The sequence below is a fragment of the Felis catus genome, chromosome C1, assembly GCF_018350175.1.
Source record: "Felis catus isolate Fca126 chromosome C1, F.catus_Fca126_mat1.0, whole genome shotgun sequence".
Classification (NCBI taxonomy): Eukaryota; Metazoa; Chordata; class Mammalia; order Carnivora; family Felidae; genus Felis; species Felis catus.
The window spans coordinates 72,488,756-72,508,943 of NC_058375.1; the positions used below are offsets into that span (position 1 = coordinate 72,488,756).

General features: G+C 33.3%; 1 protein-coding gene across 7 annotated transcripts in view; it reads right to left on the minus strand.

Moving 5' to 3' along the window:
• Positions 1–20,188, minus strand: part of COL24A1 (collagen type XXIV alpha 1 chain) — a 412,001-nt gene that overhangs the window by 251,555 nt on the left and 140,258 nt on the right. For 6 of the 7 annotated variants that reach the window (XM_019837359.3, XM_019837358.3, XM_045036123.1 and 3 more), the window contains one exon: positions 7,046–7,099. The exons of the other annotated variant lie outside the window; for it this stretch is intronic. In XM_019837359.3, the coding sequence (XP_019692918.2) occupies positions 7,046–7,099 (54 nt within the window). The remainder of the gene's footprint in view (positions 1–7,045; positions 7,100–20,188) is intronic. 7 annotated transcript variants of the gene reach the window in all.

Consider the following 20,188-nt stretch of genomic DNA (forward strand, 5'->3'; position numbering starts at 1 on the left):
TTAGAGAGACAGGGTAGGTTATAAAGAACCTTGCATAAAAAGTAAAGAAGTGCAAGCCTTAACCTGGAAGCGTGGAGATCACTGAAGGAATAAGCACAAGGATGACATGATAAGATCTATACTTTACAAACATTATTCCATCATCTACTCAGAAGCAGATTTGAAGAAATGCCAGACTGGAGGCTGGAAGAACAAATGAAGGATTATTACTAATGCCGGTGCAAAGTAAAAAGGGCCTGAGCTACAACACTGGCAGTGAAAATGGTTTTAAGTGCAAAGGGGAAATTTTGATTCAAGAGAGAGATCAGTGTAAAGGTAGGTGATAACTGATGGCATGAGGTTGTTCAGTAGTTGAGGAGAGGTTTTGCTGCAAAACGTGTGTGGGACTTGAATACAGAGAAAGAGGAGGAATGTTTCTTCCATAGAGACAGAAAAAAAGGGAGAAACATTGCTGTATATATGGAAACTTTGTAGGTGGCCAGTAGGGTTGCCAGATAAAATACAGGATGCCCAGTTAAGTTTGAATTTCATGCAAACAACGAATAGCTTTTAGTGTAAGAGTGTTCCACATATTACACTTCCATCCTCTCACAAGCTTCCTTTTCCTGAATGCCATACATCTCCCTTGTCTGGATGCAAATCCTACTCATTCATCATGTCAGCTCAAGTGCTACCTTCTCCACACAGTTCCCTATTCCATTACTTGCCAGACTGGAGGCTGGTATTATAAATTGAATATTATTCATATGGTTATTATAAAAGTTTTCTTGCAGATCTTTCTCTAGATTATAAGTCTTTTGAAAGTAAGGATCAATACTTTTCATCTTTGTGGACAGTCTAGCACAATGGCTCATATGAAAGGCAATCAATAAATATTGGCTGATTGATTGAATGTTCTATTTCAGATCTTTATAATTCTTTTCTAGCTTTTATGAGTTCATCTCCTTGCCTTCAGTTTCCCTCCTATTTAAGCCCTCCTCCATGCTGACTGATATATTTTTAAAACATAAATCACCTAGGATACTTTACTACTTAAATATCTTTGATTGCTTCATGATGACCATGAATAAAGTAGAAACACTGTAGCATGGTATTGAATGTTTTCCACAATTTCATCCCAAAGCTAAGTGGTTAAGAACTGGGTTAGAATCCTGGCAAAGTCACTTGATAGTTATGTGACAGCAATAACTAAACCATCTGTAAAATGGAGATAATCCTTAGCTTATAATGCTATTGTGAAGATAAAGTGAGATATGTGTAAGACATTTACTATATATAGTACTGTAGTACTTGACACTCTAGTACACTAACAAATACAGCTATTATTAACATCCTTTTGAAATGGACAGATCATTTCTTGTGCAAGAAACAAGATGACTTTTTATATAACTTTCTTAGAGGCCAACAATTCTACCTATGTTATTCTTGCTAAATAATAACTGAGAAAAGAAAAATATTTAGGTTTGTCTTTATACTTTAAAGTGTCTTAATTGAAAAGAAATCTTTATTCCCTAAAGGAAAATAAATCCTATGATTGCATGGCAAAATTTATTGTCAAGACCATGCATTCTGCATTTTTTTCATTATCTTACAAAAATTATAGGAGGATTATAAAGTTTCAATGCTCTATTGATCTCGATTAATCTAAAATTCATGGTAAATATCTAGGAAATTTTATAATAAAATCACACCCAACAAACCTTATTTAATGCATTTAAGCCTCAGTGGTAGTTTTTAACACCTGTCACAAATACAATGTCCTCCACAAATATGTGCAGTTAAAACAGATCATGGTCAGTATGGGATATTTTGGACATAGTTATTAAATTATTAAATTAAATATGAATTAAAGAGTAGTATTCCAGTTTATAATATTAAGTCCTCAAGAGGCTTAATTAGTTGCTTGCAAATTAAAGTAGGGCTTTTTAGAATTCCCTCATATGTGGCTACATAAAAATATTTTATTGGTGAATAGTTATGAATAGTCAAAATTATATCCACGCTACCAAATATAATAAAACTTGAGATTCAAATTTCTTATCTATCCTAGGTCATTTTGCCAAAACACATATTCATGTGTCAACACTAAAAAATACACTGTTTTTAACCTTGAGACAATGATAATTTCTATTTAATACAAAGTTTTTCATTTTCTCAAATATTTCTCCTCTCTATACACGTACACTTTAACAAGTCAATTAAATCAAATGCTTTACACTATCTCTATCTTTATCCCTCTTCCATATTGGTTATTTGTTTGAGTACTGAATCACTACTGACTAAGTTAGGGAAAGGAGGAGGAGAATAAAGCCATGTGGAAATCCCCCTCCCATGTTCTCTATCTTCTTTCATATTGTACAGATGAGGCTGTTAGCAGGACTGAAAGCTCCCTGGAACTTCAGCCTTATGAAGAAATGTGAGCTGGGCCCTTTTAGCTACTTTAACCTTTTACTAGTCTAAAGATTCCTAAAGTTTCCAAATAAAGCTTGGAAGGCTAGGAAATCACAAATTTAAAAACAAACCTAATTTCTTTAGAAGTGGTCTTTTTCTCTCGTTGTTACACACCTAGTTGACAGAATTACAAAAGCAGCAAGAGAAAAACAGCTTGTTACATACAAGGAAACTCCCCTAAGACTATCAGCAGATTTTTCAGCAGAAACTTTCCAAGCCAAAAGGCAGAGACATAATATATCCAAACTGCTGAAAGGCAAAAAACCAACCAAGAATACTCTACTAGTAAGATTATCAATCAGAATCAAAGCAAAGATAAAGAGTTTTCCAGACAAGCAAAAGCTAAAGGAGTTCATTACTACTAAAGTAGCCTTACAAGAAATGGGAAAAGTAGTTATTTAAGTTGAAAAGAAAGAGCATTAATTAATAGCACGAAAACATATGAAAGTATAAATCTCACTAGTAAAGGTCAATATACAGCAAGGTAGTAGATTATTATAAAACTACTATGAAGGTTAAAAGACAAAAGTAGTAAAACTAACCATAATAGTTAAGGGACACACAATATAAAGAGATGTAAAATGTGATGTCAGAAAAATAAAATAAAATGTGGGAGGTAGTAAAAATGTAGACTTTTAGAATTTGACCAAATTTAAGTTGCTATCAACTTAAAATAAACCATCATGTGTATACGTATATGATGTTAAACGTGAGCCTTATGTTAACCAAAAAGCAAAATCCTATACTAGATATACAAAAGACAGTAAGAAAGGAATCTAAGCACAATACTAAATAAAGTCATAAAAACACAGGGTAAGAGAGCAAGAGAAAGGAACAGAGAAGAACTACAAAACATCCAGAAGACAATGAACAATAGGCAACAAATACATACCTATCAATAATTATTTTCAATGTAAATGGACTAAATATTCCAATCAAAAGACATAGAGCAGTTGAATGGATAAATAAACAAGACCAATCTATGTGCTGCCTATAAGAGATTCACCTCAGGTCTAAAGATGCACATGGGTTGAAAGTAAAAGGAATGCAAATGCAAATGAAAAGAAAGTTGGAATAGTAATACCTATATAAGACAAAACAGACTTTAAAACAAAGACTGTAGGTGTACCTGGGTGGCTCAGTTGGTTAAGTGGCCAACTCTTGATTTCAGCTCAGGTCATGATCTCATGGTTCATGAGTTTGAGCTCTGCATTGGGCTCTGCACTCACAGTGCAGAACCTGTATTGGAAGTTCTGTCTCTCTCTTTCTGGCCCCCTCCCTCTCATGCTTTCTCTCTCTCTCTCTCTCTCTCTCTCTCTCTCTCTCTCTCTCTCTCAAAAATAAACATTAACAAAATTTAAAAATTAAAACAAAGACCGTAACAAAAGAATAGCATTATGTAGTGATAAAAGGGTCAATCCAAGAAGAGTATATAACATTCATAAATATTTATGCACCCAACATAGAAGCACCTGAATTTATAAAGCAAATATTAACAGACAAAAAGGGAGCAATTGATAGTAATGCAATAATAGCAGGAAACTTTAATATACCACTTACATCAATGGATATATCATTCAGACAGAAAATTAATAAGGAAACATTGGCCTTAAAAAACACATTAGATTACAGGGACTTAATAGATGTATACAGAGCATTTCATCCAAAAAATATGAACTACATATTCTTTTCAAGTGCATGTGGAACATTCCCCAGGACAGGTCACTTATTAGACTATAAAATAGATAGACTATAGACTATAAAATAGACTATAAAATAAATTCAAGAAGATTGAAATCATGTCAAACTTCTTTTCTGACTATAACAACATGAAATTAGAAATCAATTACAAGGAAATGAGAAAAACACAAACACATAGAGACTAAACAACATGATACTAGACCACCAATGGGTCAACAAATAAATCAAAGAGGAAATAAAAAAATACCTCGAGACAAATGAAAACAGAAATCTTTGAAATAACTCTCCAAAATCTATGGAGCACAGCAAGAGCAGTTCTGAGAGGGAAGTCCATAGCAATACAGGATTACCACAAGAAACAGGAAAAATCCCAAATAAACAATCTACATTTATACCTGACAGAACTAGAAAATAAACAATGAAAGTCCAAAGCTAACAGAAGGAAAGAAACATTAAAGATCAGAGTGGAAATAAATGAAGTAGAGAAAACAATAAAAAATATCAATGAAACTAAAAGCTGGTTCTTTGAAAAGGTAAAAAAAAAATTGATAAATCTCTAGTAAGACTTATCATAAAAAGAGAGAGAGAGGGCCCAAATGAAATCAGAATAAAAGAGGAGAAGTTACAACTGACAATACAAAAATACGAAGAATCATAAGAGACTACCACAATTATACACCAACAAATCGGAAAACTTAGAAGAAATAGATATTCCTAGGAACACACAACCTACCAAGAAATAAAAAAAAATGTTAATAGACTGAATTAAAAGTGATAAAATTAAATCAGTAATTTAAAAACTCCCCAACTAACAAAAGTCTAGGACTAAGTGGTTACATAGGTGAATTTGACCAAACATTTAAATAAAAGTTAGTACCTATCCTTCTCAAATTATTCCAAAAAAATGAAGAGGAAGGAATACTTCCAAATCCATTTTACAAGGCCTGCAGTACTCTGATACCAAAACTAGACAGAAACAACACAAAAGAGAAACTTATAGGCCAATAAACCTGATGAATAGCATTGCAAAAATCCTCAACAAAGTATTAGCAAACTGAATTCAACAATACATTAAAAGAATCATACACCATGATCAGTAGAATTTATTCAAGGAATGCAAGGATGGTCAACATCCATAAATCAATTATGTAATACACTATGTCACCAAAACAAAGAATAAAAATAATATGATCATCTCAATGGATGCAGAAAATCATTTAACAAAATTCAGCATCTAGTTATGATAAAAACTCTCAACAAAGTGAGTATAGAAGGAATATATATATAATGGCCAATATAACAAAGGCCATTTATGACAAACCCATAGCTAACATCATACTCAATGATAAAAAGCTGCAAGATTTTCCTTTAATATCAGGAATAAGGCAGGGATGCCCATTCATACCACTTTTACTCAAAACAGTACTAGAAATCCTGGTCAGAACAGTCAGGTAAGAAAAAGAAATAAAAGTATCCACAATGGAAAGGAAGAAGTAAAACTGTCACTATTTGAATATGACATGATACTGTATACCGCAAACCCTACAGATGCTACCAAAAATCTATTAGAACTAATAAATGGATTCAATAAAGTCGCAGGATGCAAAATTAAGGTACAGAAATCTATTGCATTTATATAAACTAATGACAAGCTATCAGAGAAATTAAGAAAACACTCCCATTTATAATTGCATCAAAAAGAATAAAATACCTAGAAATATATTTAACCAAGAAGTGAACGGCCTGTCCTCTGAAAAGCATAAGACATTGTTGAAAGAAATTAAAGACAACCCATATAATAGAAAAGATTTTTCTGCTCATGGATTGGAAGATTTAATATTGTTAAAATTTCCATGCTATCCAAAGCAACCCACAGATTCACTGCAATCCCTATCAAAATACCAATGGCATATTTCACAGAACTAGAAGGAAGAATCCCATAATTTGTATGGAACCACAAAATGGTGAATATCCAAACCGTCTTGAAAAGAAGAACAAAGCTAGAGATACTAAGCTGATTCCCTTTCTCTTTTTATCTTATTTTTCCTTCCCTTCCCTTCCCTTATGTTCATCTAGTTTTGTTTTTTCTTAAGTTCCACATATGAGTGAAATTGTATGGTGTCTGTCTTTCTCTGACTGACTTATTTCACTTAGTATACCCATTGGAGGCAAATCATCCCTGTTGGAGGCAAACCACAAGAGACTCTTAAATACAGGGAAGAAACTGAGGGTTTCTGGAGGGGTGTTAGGCTAAATGGGTGATGGGCACTTGTTGGGATGAGCTCTGGGTGTTATATGTAAGTGATGAATCTTTAAATTATATTCCTGGAATCATTATTACACTATATGTTAACTAACCTGGATTTAAATAAATAAATAAAATAAGTTCTCTGATTTCAAACTACACTACAAAGCTATGGTAATCAAAACAGTATGGTACTTGCATAAAACAGATGTACAGATCAATAGAATAGAGGACCAAAAGAACAACCAAACATGAAAACAATTCCTGATTATCTTGAAATAAGTTGTACAGTTTATTAAACGAAGCCGAGAAAGTTCAAAATATCCAGACAGGTTCTGATATTCCTAAAGTCTTCTTTTACCCATTCACTGAGATTTGAGATTAGAAAACACTCTTTCTCTCTCTCCATATATATATATATATATATATATATATATATATATATATATACACACACACACACACACACACATATATGTATATATGTGTATATATATAACCAAAATAAGAATGACCATATATATATACACATATACATATATGTATATGTGTATATATGTATATATATATATATACAACCAAAATAAGAATGACTACATATATATATATATATATATGTTTTTTGTGTTTGTTTGTTTTTTTTTTTACCTTAGATCCTTCAGGGCCATTTTGTCCAGGAATCCCAATATCTCCTGGAAAACCCTAGGGAACATAAAAAATATAGTTTACTCAATCGCCATTACTATAATTCTAGTAAGCATTTGAAAATTTCCTTTGCCATTCTTTCATGCCCAGTTAAAGTAATTTATACTGCTCAAAAAGTTAATATTAAAGGTTAATTATTGCACAGTTGTTTAACACTGGAATACAGAACTGACAAAGTGTTACGTCCCTTCTAAGAACTCTCACGCCATCTTGGAGTCCTGCAAGGTCACTTAATGTAGTGTTTTGACTTCTATTATTTTCCTCATCAGATTGTAAACTCCTTGAAGCAGTTTTATGTCTTAAGAACTATTATATTCTCAGCAACTATTATATTCTTGACAACCTGGCACATAGTAAGTGCTAAAAAAAGTTATTTTGTTGTTGTCATTGTTGAGTGACTGATTTGCTTCTTTTGGGGGAAAAAAAAAGACATGTCTGATGGCTACTTCTGGCCCCTGGGCACTGGCTTACAACCACTGGTTCAGAATATCCCCATGGATAATTCATAGTTCCTGTCCATCCTCCAGATGAGTCTGAAACATCTTCTCATTCCAGGAAGCAAAAAGACTATAAAAGGTATCAGATCTAGAGTTATGTGAAGAGCTCTGAGGGACCTTGAAGAGGATCCCACTGGGCAGATATGGGATAATATGAACTTCAATAAGGATAAGAATTGCAATAGATTGAAACATATCAAATATTTTTGCTATTCATAAGTTCATAATGATACAACAATTAAAGAACTGCCCTCTTTTAGAGGATTAAAGGAAGCCAACTCATTATTTTGAAAACTGGTAAAGAAAGGTGAAGAATCAAGCATTTACTCTACTTTTCCCATGTATACTGTGCCACTACTAACCAAACAGTAGACAAGGGGATGTATTCAGCCAACAAATAAAAAAGAAATGATACAGCAAAAATATCTGTATTTTGCAATCTTCTAATGATTTAATACATCTGGGCATTTGAGTCATCAACTGGTACTAACATCATTAAAACAAAGAGATAACTAGACATTATGTACTTTCTGATGAAAGACCACAGTATCACCTGTAGTCCCACCAAAAATAAATAAGCAAAACTGAATATGGTCAGGCCTCTCTATGTGACTACCCAGGTCACATGACTGGGGATCTTCAACAGCTAAATTGTAAGCGGGAAAAGGGAAATGAAAAGAGAGCTTGTAAGCTGAAAGACATAGCCATAAAATAAGCTTAAACTATAGTTTTAAAAGATGCATACTTGAGTGATAAACCATAAAAGAAAAAAGAACTGCTAACTTTTGGGAGGAGAGAAAGGCTTGTGGTTGTGTTTGATGTAACTATAAATGGGATTGTTTTCTTAATTTTCTCTTTCTCATAGCTCATTATTAGTGTACAGAAACATCACCAATTTTTGTATATCAATTTTGTGTACTTTCTTAATAGAAATAGTCTAATCAATTTTTATCAAAAAGCAGAAACTGAATTGGCTTTAAAAATAATAAGTGAAAACATGTCCTCTATTTTCAGACTTCTCACATCTGTTTACTGCACTGAGAAGAGTGACTCAGCATTCTCTCCAGTAAAACCAATGTTTTATTACTCTCTAATCACTAAAGGCTGGAGACAAATTCGCATGCATTTTTTACAGCAAAACCTGGGAACTAAAGGACTAGCAGATTCGATTAGTATCCTGGGAAATCATAGGGTAAAATATGGTCATTCTTATTTTGGCACTAGTGAGAAGTTTAGAAGCTAGAGTGTCCTAATATAGTTAAGTACATCATGATCTATGGCATATAGTGAGCACTTCAGTATTTCTTTGATAAGAGTTACGAAGTCTCTGTTTTCTACTGAAATATACAGTCTTCCCAGTTAAAAATGGTAAATGGATAGGGGCGCCTGGGTGGCGCAGTCGGTTAAGCGTCCGACTTCAGCCAGGTCACGATCTCGCGGTCCGTGAGTTCGAGCCCCGCGTTGGGCTCTGGGCTGATGGCTCAGAGCCTGGAGCCTGTTTCCGATTCTGTGTCTCCCTCTCTCTCTGCCCCTCCCCCGTTCATGCTCTGTCTCTCTCTGTCCCAAAAATAAATAAACGTTGAAAAAAAAAATTAAAAAAATGGTAAATGGATAAACAATCCACAAATAATTAAATCCAATGGGTAAGTTAATTATGGTATATCAGAAAATGAAACAACCTGGATGTGGCAACCTGGATGCAACTCCAACGTGTTATACTAAGTAAAAGAAGCCAGACCAAAAGAAAGTATACACTATATGAGTTCATTTATACAAAAACTTTAGAAAAATGCAAATTTATCTATAGTGACAAAAAGCGGATCACTGGTAGCCTAGACAGGGTAGGGGCAGGAAGGTCAGAGAGAGGGATTACAAAATGTAAATAAGGAAATTGTTGAGTTTGACAGATATGTTGGCTATCTTGATCTGGGTGATGATTTTGTGTTATACATACACACAAAAAATGTGATTAAATCATGCAATTTAAATATATGCAGCTTACTTATGTCAAATATACCTCAATAAAGCTGTAACAACAACAAAAAAGGTAATTGTGTTTTGGCAGGAAACAGTCTGTAATGATTTGAAGAACTCTAGAGAGAAAATATAATTTATTCATTGAACATGTCCCCAGATCAAATCAGTGAAGTTCAGATTTTGGATTGTTTTGAAAGTAATAGCATATTCAATTTTAATAACTGGTTGAAAATAAAGTATATGTTTTGAGAAGTTTATACTTTCCTGATATTTTATAAAGTAGCTTTAAAATACTCTTGTTATAGACAATAGCATCACTTAGGGCACTTAACTCTCATAAAATTTTCAAATTTTCATTGATTGTTATACTCATTGTGCTTTAAATATACAATAACACAATACAGTTGACTTAAATTTATCTTCTTAGTAGTTTATAAGTATGAACAAAGTAGAAATGAATACATTCTTAGAAAAAGTCATATTAAAACAAGATGAAATCAATAAATCATTCAAGATAGGGCAACACATAAGTTATGGATTCCTAAAGGGCAAAGTTACTCAAAGCCTAGTCTGCTGTCAGCATACTGTATATTCAATAAAAAGTCAATAGCTTAAATTAATGACTAAATTAACAATGAATTGTTTGAATACTTGTATTTTTAATTTTGCAATTTCAAAGTTATTTTTTGTTTAAAAACAAACAAAAAACTACCCTCCCCCAAACCCAACTATCATAGCCTCTTTGGATAGGATTGCAATTTTGCATATGCAAGCAAGAAAGAATGCAGCCAGAGGGAGAGAGGTTCTGTAGGGGAGCATTTCATTTGAGACATGGATCCAAAAAACAATCATAAGGTTTTATTCTTTAACATTTGTGGATGTACATGTCATGTCAGTAATATGGTGAGTCCAAGTAAAAAAGTAATAAAAAAAAAAGGATTAAAATGACCTTTGTTGAGTGAGAATAATCCATGCAAAAGTTAATGCCAAAAAAAATATTTGACAGGGCAGAAGTAATAAATTCACTTTCCAAGTAAACTATAGAAACTAAACTTTAGCACAGGGCAGCATGTAACTGCAGACCGAGGAACTGTTCTGTCTTCTGGGAAAACCACAAACAGAAAATATGCACTTTTGGAAAAATAAAGGCAAAATAAGAAATTCATCTAGGTATATGGCTTTCTTTCACTCTCTTTTGCTGTCTTAGAATTAAAATACTGTCAAAAACAGTCTTTTTTCATTATGATATCATTGAAAATCTTTGCAAATGATTACTGCTATTCATATATTTTTCTCTTTAGCCATTCTATATTTTTGAGTAGTAAATATAGCACAGCTGAATTCCATATATATGTAGCATTCTAAAAACTCAGCAGAGAAAATCCAGAAACAAAGACAATGAAAATTCCTTATAACACAAGGAATTCCTTATATACTCTCTGAATGACTTTTTAAATAAGACTTTAAATATTAGCAGTATGTTTGAAGTCACTCTTAAAAGAACCTACAAAGTCAATTGCAAAGTCCACTTTTATTTTACTGAAATCCACACAAAACCATACCAAACTTACAATTTTAAGATAAACAATGTCGACCATTGTTTGATCCTTAGGTTTGGATAACCTATGGTGACAAAAAGCAGGTCAGGGAAGGGAGGATCATGAGAAACAGAAAGGAAGTCACAAAGGTGAACAAAGAAATTTTGGGTTTTGATGGATGTGTTCACTATTTTGATTGCAGTGATGGTTTCATGACTTACACATATGTCAGAAATTATCAAATTGTACAGCTTAAATAAATATAGTTTGCTATATGTCAATTACACCTCAATAAAACTGTAAAGCAAAAAGGTAATTGATACTGGGTATTTTTAGATAATCACTGCCCTTTGGTAGACAACACTCTGCAATTATTTGAAGACCCTTAGAAAACTTGTCCCCAGATAAAAATCAGGTAAGCTCAGATTTCAAATTGTTTTGGAGGTAATAACATGACTATGATTTTATACTTACCTTTGGATAAGTATCATTTCAGGTACTCCATTTCTATATATTTGATTCATGTAGAATTATTATGAGTGTCTTTATTAATTAAAGAGTATCAATTTATTCATTCAACATGTTACTATGTATCAGCCATTGTTCTTGGCATTGAACATATATATATATATATAGTATATAGTATATATATATATACTAGAGAACAAAAATATTCCTTGGTATCATAGAATGTATATTCTGGAGACTCTTTATCTCAGATTCTCCCTTTTTCAGTGTGTGTAAGTTTGTGGCAAGGGGTGGGAAGTTAGGTGATTTAAAAGCTGATTTATATTGTTATGAGGAACTGGTATATATTGATTTCCTACTTTTGTTCCAAATGCACAGCCATAGTCCTGGGCCACTCTATTTTGTTTCCTGTTCTTTCGGGTCTCCAAGTGGAATGAATATTGTGGCTACTTTGTTTCTTTCTAAAATGAATCTGATTATTTGACACTCACACCTATATTTAGGCCTCAGGGAAAAGAATGCACTTTACTCCAAAAACCTGGCCTTGGAGCTATAAGCAATACTTGATCAATACATTAGCTTATCTTCCTTTGGAGAATGGAGAGTATATTTTCAACTGTGTGGGTGGCTGTACTATGTTACTAGAGGCATTTTGAAAACTGTATAAGTGGGTGCAATGGTACATGTAGATACTGGGCATCAAAGATGTAACATGTAGAGGGCATCTTCTTTTTTATCTGCTCACCGTCTCTTTAGGAAAATACTCTTCCCCAATTTGCAGTCCATGTGCTTCTGGTCCCCATCCCAGTTTCCAGGGGTAAGTAAATAGCCCAAATCTTGCCAATTACAGTATTCCATCCCCATGAGTACTGTGATTGATTTAAAGATGATCATGTACTCCAAGCGAGATTGGCTGGAATCTACCTTAGAATATTTGCTGGAGCTATAAAGAAAGAAGAATGCTTTCTTTTTGCTAAGATTGCTAACTGTGAGGGAAATATAAGCCTAGAGTTGCCAAGGGCCATATTTTCCACAATGTGTTCCTGTGAATGAAGCTAACAGACATAAGTAAAGCTAGTAAGTGGAGAGTGTCCTGATTATATTCATCAAATTCCTGTATTTGGCCAAATGTCTAGGCATAGATACTGCTGGATTTCCTGGTTACATTAGCCAATCCTGAATTTTGCTTAAAACTGTTTGAGGTAGGGGAGCACCTGGGTGGCTCAGTTAGTTAAATGTCTGATTTCAACTCACGTCATCATCTCATCGTTCATGAGTTCGAGACCCAAATTAGGCTCTGCACTGACAGCGTGGAGCTTGCTTGGGATTCTCTCTCTTGCCCTCTCTCTGCCCTTCCCCACTCACTCTCTTTTTCCCTCAAATAATAAATAAACTTAAAAAAACCTGTTTGAATTATGTTTTGTCATTTTTAATGGAAGTAGAATTGACTAAAAAACTGAATTATTTGTAGTTTTAAAATACACATAGCTTCCTTTTATACCTCTGCTGTAATACCCTTGCCCTCTGTTTCTATTTGATAAGTCGGAACTATTTCATCAAGTCTTTGCTCAAGCAACCATACTTCTTGGAAGTCTCCTTTAACTCACTGCCCCAGGTTCCTTCATCATATAATTGGTTGCCAACTCAAATATAACATGATCTGTGAAGCTTTTCATGGTTTCCCTTAGCCAGAATCAGTAGCTTGTTCCTTTATATTCCCATAGAACTCTGTTAATATGGCTATTTAGTAGTAATCACACTATACTGTAATTAAGGGTTTGTTTCTTTATTCCAATAAAATGTGAGCTCATGGAGGAAAATAAATGTATCTTACTCATCTCTATATCTCTAATATTTAACTTAACATGTTGCTAGCGACAATTCTCCATGGTCTCTTGTATTTTTGCACATTATACAAACGAGATGTTAATTATTCATTGTTCCAATCTATATTTTCAGGGATTTTTGTATAGTAAAGATGGCTATAGAATCTCCCTCTGTAGCAAAAGGCAGGAATATAAACTTCCATATAATAATAATCTTTCTGGAATACATTTATTTTTTTAAATAACTGACCATTATAAAAGATTCAGTTTCTCTAAGTTCAAAGTTCCTCTTATGTAATATAACCACTGCTTATGTAAATGTCATCTAGCCCTCTTTGCATCACCCTGTGAGAAGGCTCAGAAAATCAGAGCAAAAATACTGATGCTCTGGACATTGCTATTGCTAAGAATAATAAACAGTACTTTGTCTCTGTCCCATGAGTTTTGTGTCTTCTAATAGAATCTGTGAAACTCTCAGGCTAATTTGTTGGCTTGGATATAGGATAAAATTTCAGATTCTTCACAGTCTCTGACAGTTCTGATGATGAGAATGGGATACAAATGGAGACACAGCTTTCTGGAAGAGGAAGTGTGAGGGCCTTACCAGGTGATTAATGGGATTTGAGGAAAGTCCCTGGGAATAGGCAGTGAGCATGTTAACCAAATTTTATAGTGAACCAGGTAATAAATGGGTCTCCACTTTATTGCCTGCTAAGAGGAGCAACTTGGGGAGATGGGTGTAGGCCAAGTACTGGGAACCAGAAGTATTTTCAAAGACGGTTGCCTTAGTTGTTGCTAATTCTCCTTGGAGTGGAAAGACTTCCTCATCAACCTAGTAAACAGCCTCAGGCCCACCTCAATGTAACTACAGTAGTAAGTACTATTAGTGACAGCAACTAACAGTACTAATATTCAACCTGGGTAGGCAGAAGATTCTGTCCCCTTTCAGACAGCAGTTATGGAAACTCCCACCTGAGTTTGAAAGGACAGAAATTTGTGATCATTACTGGAAGCAACCAGGAAAATCAATAAAACTTTGGCTGGTTCACTTGAGAGATGAGGGGACGGGTTCCATATACAATACAAGAATTGTGATAATAAACTTGACTATCTAGCTACTAGAAGTCTCTGCCTTGATACCACTTTGAATCGAAGGACTTATGCAATTTGGCACCAACCTAGTTTTACAACCTTATCTATTACTCTATACCAACACATGGAATCTGCATCAGCTAGCCAGTTTCATTCATTATTCTGTAAATCCACAATGCATATTACCTAGGATCTGTTTATGTGATTTACCCTGCCTGGAATGCCCTCCCCTTTTCCTACCATTTACTCATCAACAATCTAATTCAAGATCCATCTTTTCCATGAACCTGTCTCTAATCCTTCCATCTCCTGTTAATCTCTCTCTACTAACACTGTACTATATAATGCTACTTATTTAATTCTTACATGATGCCTTTACTGTTATCTAAAAGTATTTGTATATATCTTATTTATCCCAAGTAGACTGTAAATTGACACAAATTATGAACAATATATTATTTTTGTGTGCATCCTATAGTGTTTACTATGCATAGCTTTGTACACAGTAGGAATATGAGAAATTATTTGTTATTGACTAATTCAACTGATTTCATCACATATTTCTTTCAGCACAAGTTTTTGAGTAACAACTAAAAACATAAAATTACTCAACTAAACCCAAGTGATAAAAGATAACAAAGAAGTAACTAGTTTAATTAAAGCGAATTCATTTGGACTAAGATCGACCCAACTGGCCATAGGCTGGCTTATTCAAGTCCACTGAGGTGCTAAAATGTACATTTAGAAGTATGACTTTACTTGATATGAGCAGACTCTCCAAATAAACTTCAGCATTTGACTCTAGGGAAGACCACCCTAGTGGAAAAAGAGGACCCACTGGTTGGCCACTTCTAATATCTCTGTGATTAGTGGTCTCAGCTCATTTTTGTAGTAAAACAATTGGCTCCACTTACCAAGAACATCGTCCAAAATTCAACTATTTGGCAATCTCAGTAGTCCATGGAGGTTAACAGCTGAATCAACAAACATTCTCACTACCAAGCTACCACATTTGAAGGTGGTTTGCTGCCAGAATTGGGAGGAAACATGGGATTAGTGCTCAAAACTGATGCTGCTATGCCGAAAGAGTGAAGATTCCTGTGTAGCACTTTCCATATGTTTTTGTTAAAAGCAAACAAAGAACTAGCATAGAAAAAAATTTAACCTTATGTTTTAAAGTACATGAAATTTTATCTTGGGCCATCGCTAATATTTACAATTCAGTGAATAGGTAAATGCAGATATATTTACTTCTCTGTCACTTTAACAATTTGCCTAGAATAAGCACAACATTAAGGAGAAAAAAGCTTTGAAGAGGTTTGAAGTGACATTTATTGAGATGATCTTTAATGATGAACAGTCTCTTCATTATCAATGGCAAATAATTTGGCATTTACAACAAAAACTTAAGAGCACTTTGCTTTCAGTGACTTTTATGAAGATCTGAGCTTCTGAACTAGCAAGAAATATTGTACTAGCAAGAAATATTGGCCAGTCTTGTCCTGTCGTATTGGCAGTACAGATGACAACTTGTATGGTATGATTAATTTGAGGAGTATCAAAGTTTCTAATCACCCACAGATTTTTTTCTGCTCACTAAATGACACCTCAAATTCTATAATTCAAGACTCATTACATTGGTTCCAGGTTTCTGTTTAGTGTTAAAATGTAAATATCCTTGAAAGGAGCTTATGTTGAAGTTAGCTGTTCTGCTAACCATTTACTGCTTGAAATGAAATATATTTATCAGGTCTTTCTTCCATAAACAAGCTTTGATGGGAAAGGTAAATTATGGAAAGGAAAAGAGACACTGGTTACTTGAGATGGACAAGAACTCATGCTCAAGGGAAAGAACATAGGAGAAACCAGAGGTCATAGGAATTAAGTTTTTGGCTATTTTATAATTTTCTCTGGGGACTAAACTGATTCTAGATTATTTTATTATTATTCTGATTATTTTAAGAAAATAATTGATTTTTAATTTTTAATTTTATCAAACTGAATTAATCTTGATGTCCAGGAAAAAAGACAGAGACAGTGGAAGTTTTGACACAGTTTGAATTGAATATTGATTTCTTGCATATAAATGCCTTGAAATCAAGACCAAATCTAATTGAACTCAGCATTTTTTTTAGTGAACATATTGAGAGATGATCTGTTGAAAAGGAAGAATTATAATTGGACTGTCTAAAGAAAAGCCTAATAGGAAGAGAAATTCCTATAGTTAGGTAGACCTTTGGGTTCTAAGGATCAGACAGTCATTCACATCTACATGACTGCCAATCATATTGTATGGAGAGAATGTCAGAGATTACTGCCACCATTAAAAATATAAAATATGTATATGTGGTGGTCTCAGAGCATTGTTTAATTCACGAGACTGGTGCCTACAAAAATCAGTTGGATTGTGGAGAATGACTATAGACTACCACAATACCACTTGCAGCTGCTGTGTCAGACATAATATTATTACTAACACAGATGACTAATGCCTTCTGTATTTGGTATGTAATCACTGATTTGATAAATGCATTCTTTTCCTTCATAATCAAAAGAAAGTTAAAAAAAAAAAGAGTCTGCATTCAAGTGGGGCCCTTCCAATCTGGAAGTTATCAGCAGTCCATCTTCACAGAGACAGATAAGTATTTTATAAGAGTTTACTTTCCTTCCTTTAGAGCCTCAACTAGCCCAGTATCTAGAAAAGTATAGAATGCTTAATCCACAGGCATGGAACCCCACAGAGAATAGTATCTGAACAAGATACCCTCTCTGTATCAAAGGAGGTACCAGAGTGTGCCTTCAGTGATTCATTGACCTTCACCTAATCTGTACCATCTAGAAGTAGCTAGTCTTACAAAACATTGGAACTGCCTTCTAAAGTTATGATTGAAGTGCCAACTTAAAGGAAACAATATAAAAGGAGTACCACCCTTTGGATTTAGAGTATTTTTTAAGTCAGAGACCTGTATATGGTGCTTTTGTCCACAATAGGAAGGATACGTGACTTTGGAAACCAAGGAATAGAAGTGGATGTCATCCTATTTACCATCACTCCCAGTGACATCTAGATTTTGTACTTTCTTTCCCCACAACCTTAGACTTTTCAGGGTTAGATATCCTGTTACCCAAAGGGGCTCTCTCTTGACAGGAGACAGAGCAAACATCCCACTAAGCTAAACATATGGCTGCCAACAGGGCACTTTGGACTTTTTATGATGAGGTATGGGCAAACAAGAAGAGGAGTCACCATATTGGCATGGTTAATTGACTCTGAAAAACGAAGAGGCAAGACTGCTTTTACACAAAAAGGGCAGAAAAGAATACACATGGAACTCAGGTGATACACTGGACATCTCTTAGAAGTCTTATCAAGAGTTCATATTCTTCAGTAATGAAGATTAAGGTTATACCACCAGGTAAGCCACCAAGACCTACTGAGGTGATAGCTGAGGGTGAAAGGAATTTAAAATGGAGAGTGAAGGAGGGAATAATGAGTACCAGCTGTGACCCCAAGAGAAATTAGACCATCAGCAGCCATATGACATTTGACTTACATAGATGAATTAGACCAAAAATAATGAAGACATAGTAAAACCTAAAGAATATAATAAAGAAGAGTAAGTCACTATATACTAAAATTCACATTTGATAATAAAAACATACCTCCTTGGCAAGTATATATTGAACATTCACAAAAAATGATCACAACAAGAAAAAGACTGATAAGCTCCACAAAATAGAACAGCAGCCTCTGATAACAATGCAACAAAAATAAGAATTATTAACAAAATCAAAACCATTGGCACTCCCACCTGGAAATTCTAAATCTCCTTTTTAAATAACTCTTGGGTGAAAAGGGAAATAACTGAAATTACAAAATATCTAAAAGATAATAGCGATAAAAGTACTCCATACCAGAATCTTTGAGATACATTTGAAGCAGTAATCAGAGAGAAATTCATAGTCGTTAACAGTTTCAGGAATGAAAATAAAATAATGAAAATAAATAAAATTAAATCCCCAACTAAAAAAAAACAACATAAACCATAAGTATCTCAAAGATATATATAATAAAGATAAAAGGGGAAACTAATTATGTAAAGAAAAGAAAAACAGAAGACAATAGAAACAATTTCAAAAATGTTTTTGAGAAAAAAATAACTGGACAAACTCAATCAAACCTAGCCAAGAAATAAAAGGAGAAGCACATATATAAATATTTAAACATTTTTTAATGGTACATTGGAAATAACATTAAAACAAAAAATTAAAAATCATAAAGAGACTATTTTGTGGATTTATATGGAAGTAAATTTGAAAACCTAGATGAAACATAATTTCCTAAGGACAATTTAACAAAGCTAATCCCATTAGAGAGCTTAAAAAGGCTACTTTCTGCAGAAGCAACAGGAAAATTCAGAAACTACCCCTTAAAAAGCATCGATTCCAGATGGTTTCACAGAGGAATTCCATCAAAGCCTCATAGATAAGATAGTCCCAATATTCCATATATTACTCCAGAGTACTAAAACTGAAGATTTCCTAATTATTTTGATGAAATAAGTATAACATTAATACCTAAACTTGATAAAGAAGTACAAAAAAGATTGAATATTATAGATAAAGATCACTTATAAATATTGATGCAAAAGTACAAATAACTATCAGTAGAATTAGCATTCTATTAAGAAAATATACCATGATCAAATAGAATTTTTTTAAAAATGCAACAGAAACTAGTGATTATATAGAAATAGTCAATTCATAGAAATTATATAGAAATAGTCATTATATAGAAAATAGTTAATAGAAAATCCATTACTATAATATACCATATAAATAGATCTCAAACGAAAAAGTATATATTATCTTCTTAGAGTTTGAAAATATAACAAATATTTGACAAAGTATAACAATCATCTCTGACTAAAAAATATCACTCAAAAATAGGAATTGGTGAATATTTCTTAACATGATAAAATACATGCATATTTTAATTTTAACTCAGAATTTACTTCATGAGGAATCACTATAGTATTTCCATTAAGATCAGGAACAAGGCAAGGAGGAATACTACTTCCAATTCTTCAACATTTTACCAGAGGTATTACATACAATGCAATTATACATAAAAAATTGAATCATAGGTAAGAGAACTGAGAAAGAAGAACTAAAAGGATCTCTATTTGCAAATTACATGAGAGCATGTCTAGAAAACTTTAGAAAATCAATGATAAAACTAACTCAAAGATAAGAAACCATTAAGGTAGGAGGATATGAAATTAGCATTCAGAAATCAGTAATTTCCATACCCATACAAAACCTGTTAGAAACTAGAATAGTAGAGAAAATCCCATTTATAATAGCAACAAAAAAGATGAAATACCAGGGAAAAAATTTAATAAAATAAACCTATATGTACAAAACCTCTATCAGGAAAACTTTCAAACATTTCCTAAAAACCACAAAAGCAGACTTGAACAAATAAAAGATATTCATTATTCTTGGACTGGATGACCCAATATCATAAAAATGTCACTGCTCCCTAAATTAATCTATAAATATGTCTAATAAAATAATTATTATTAAATGCAAATCAATAGAAATAATATTTTTTAGTGAAGCTAGACATGCTGATGCTGAAGTATACATGCAAAATACAAGTATGTAAGTATAGGCAGGAAAACA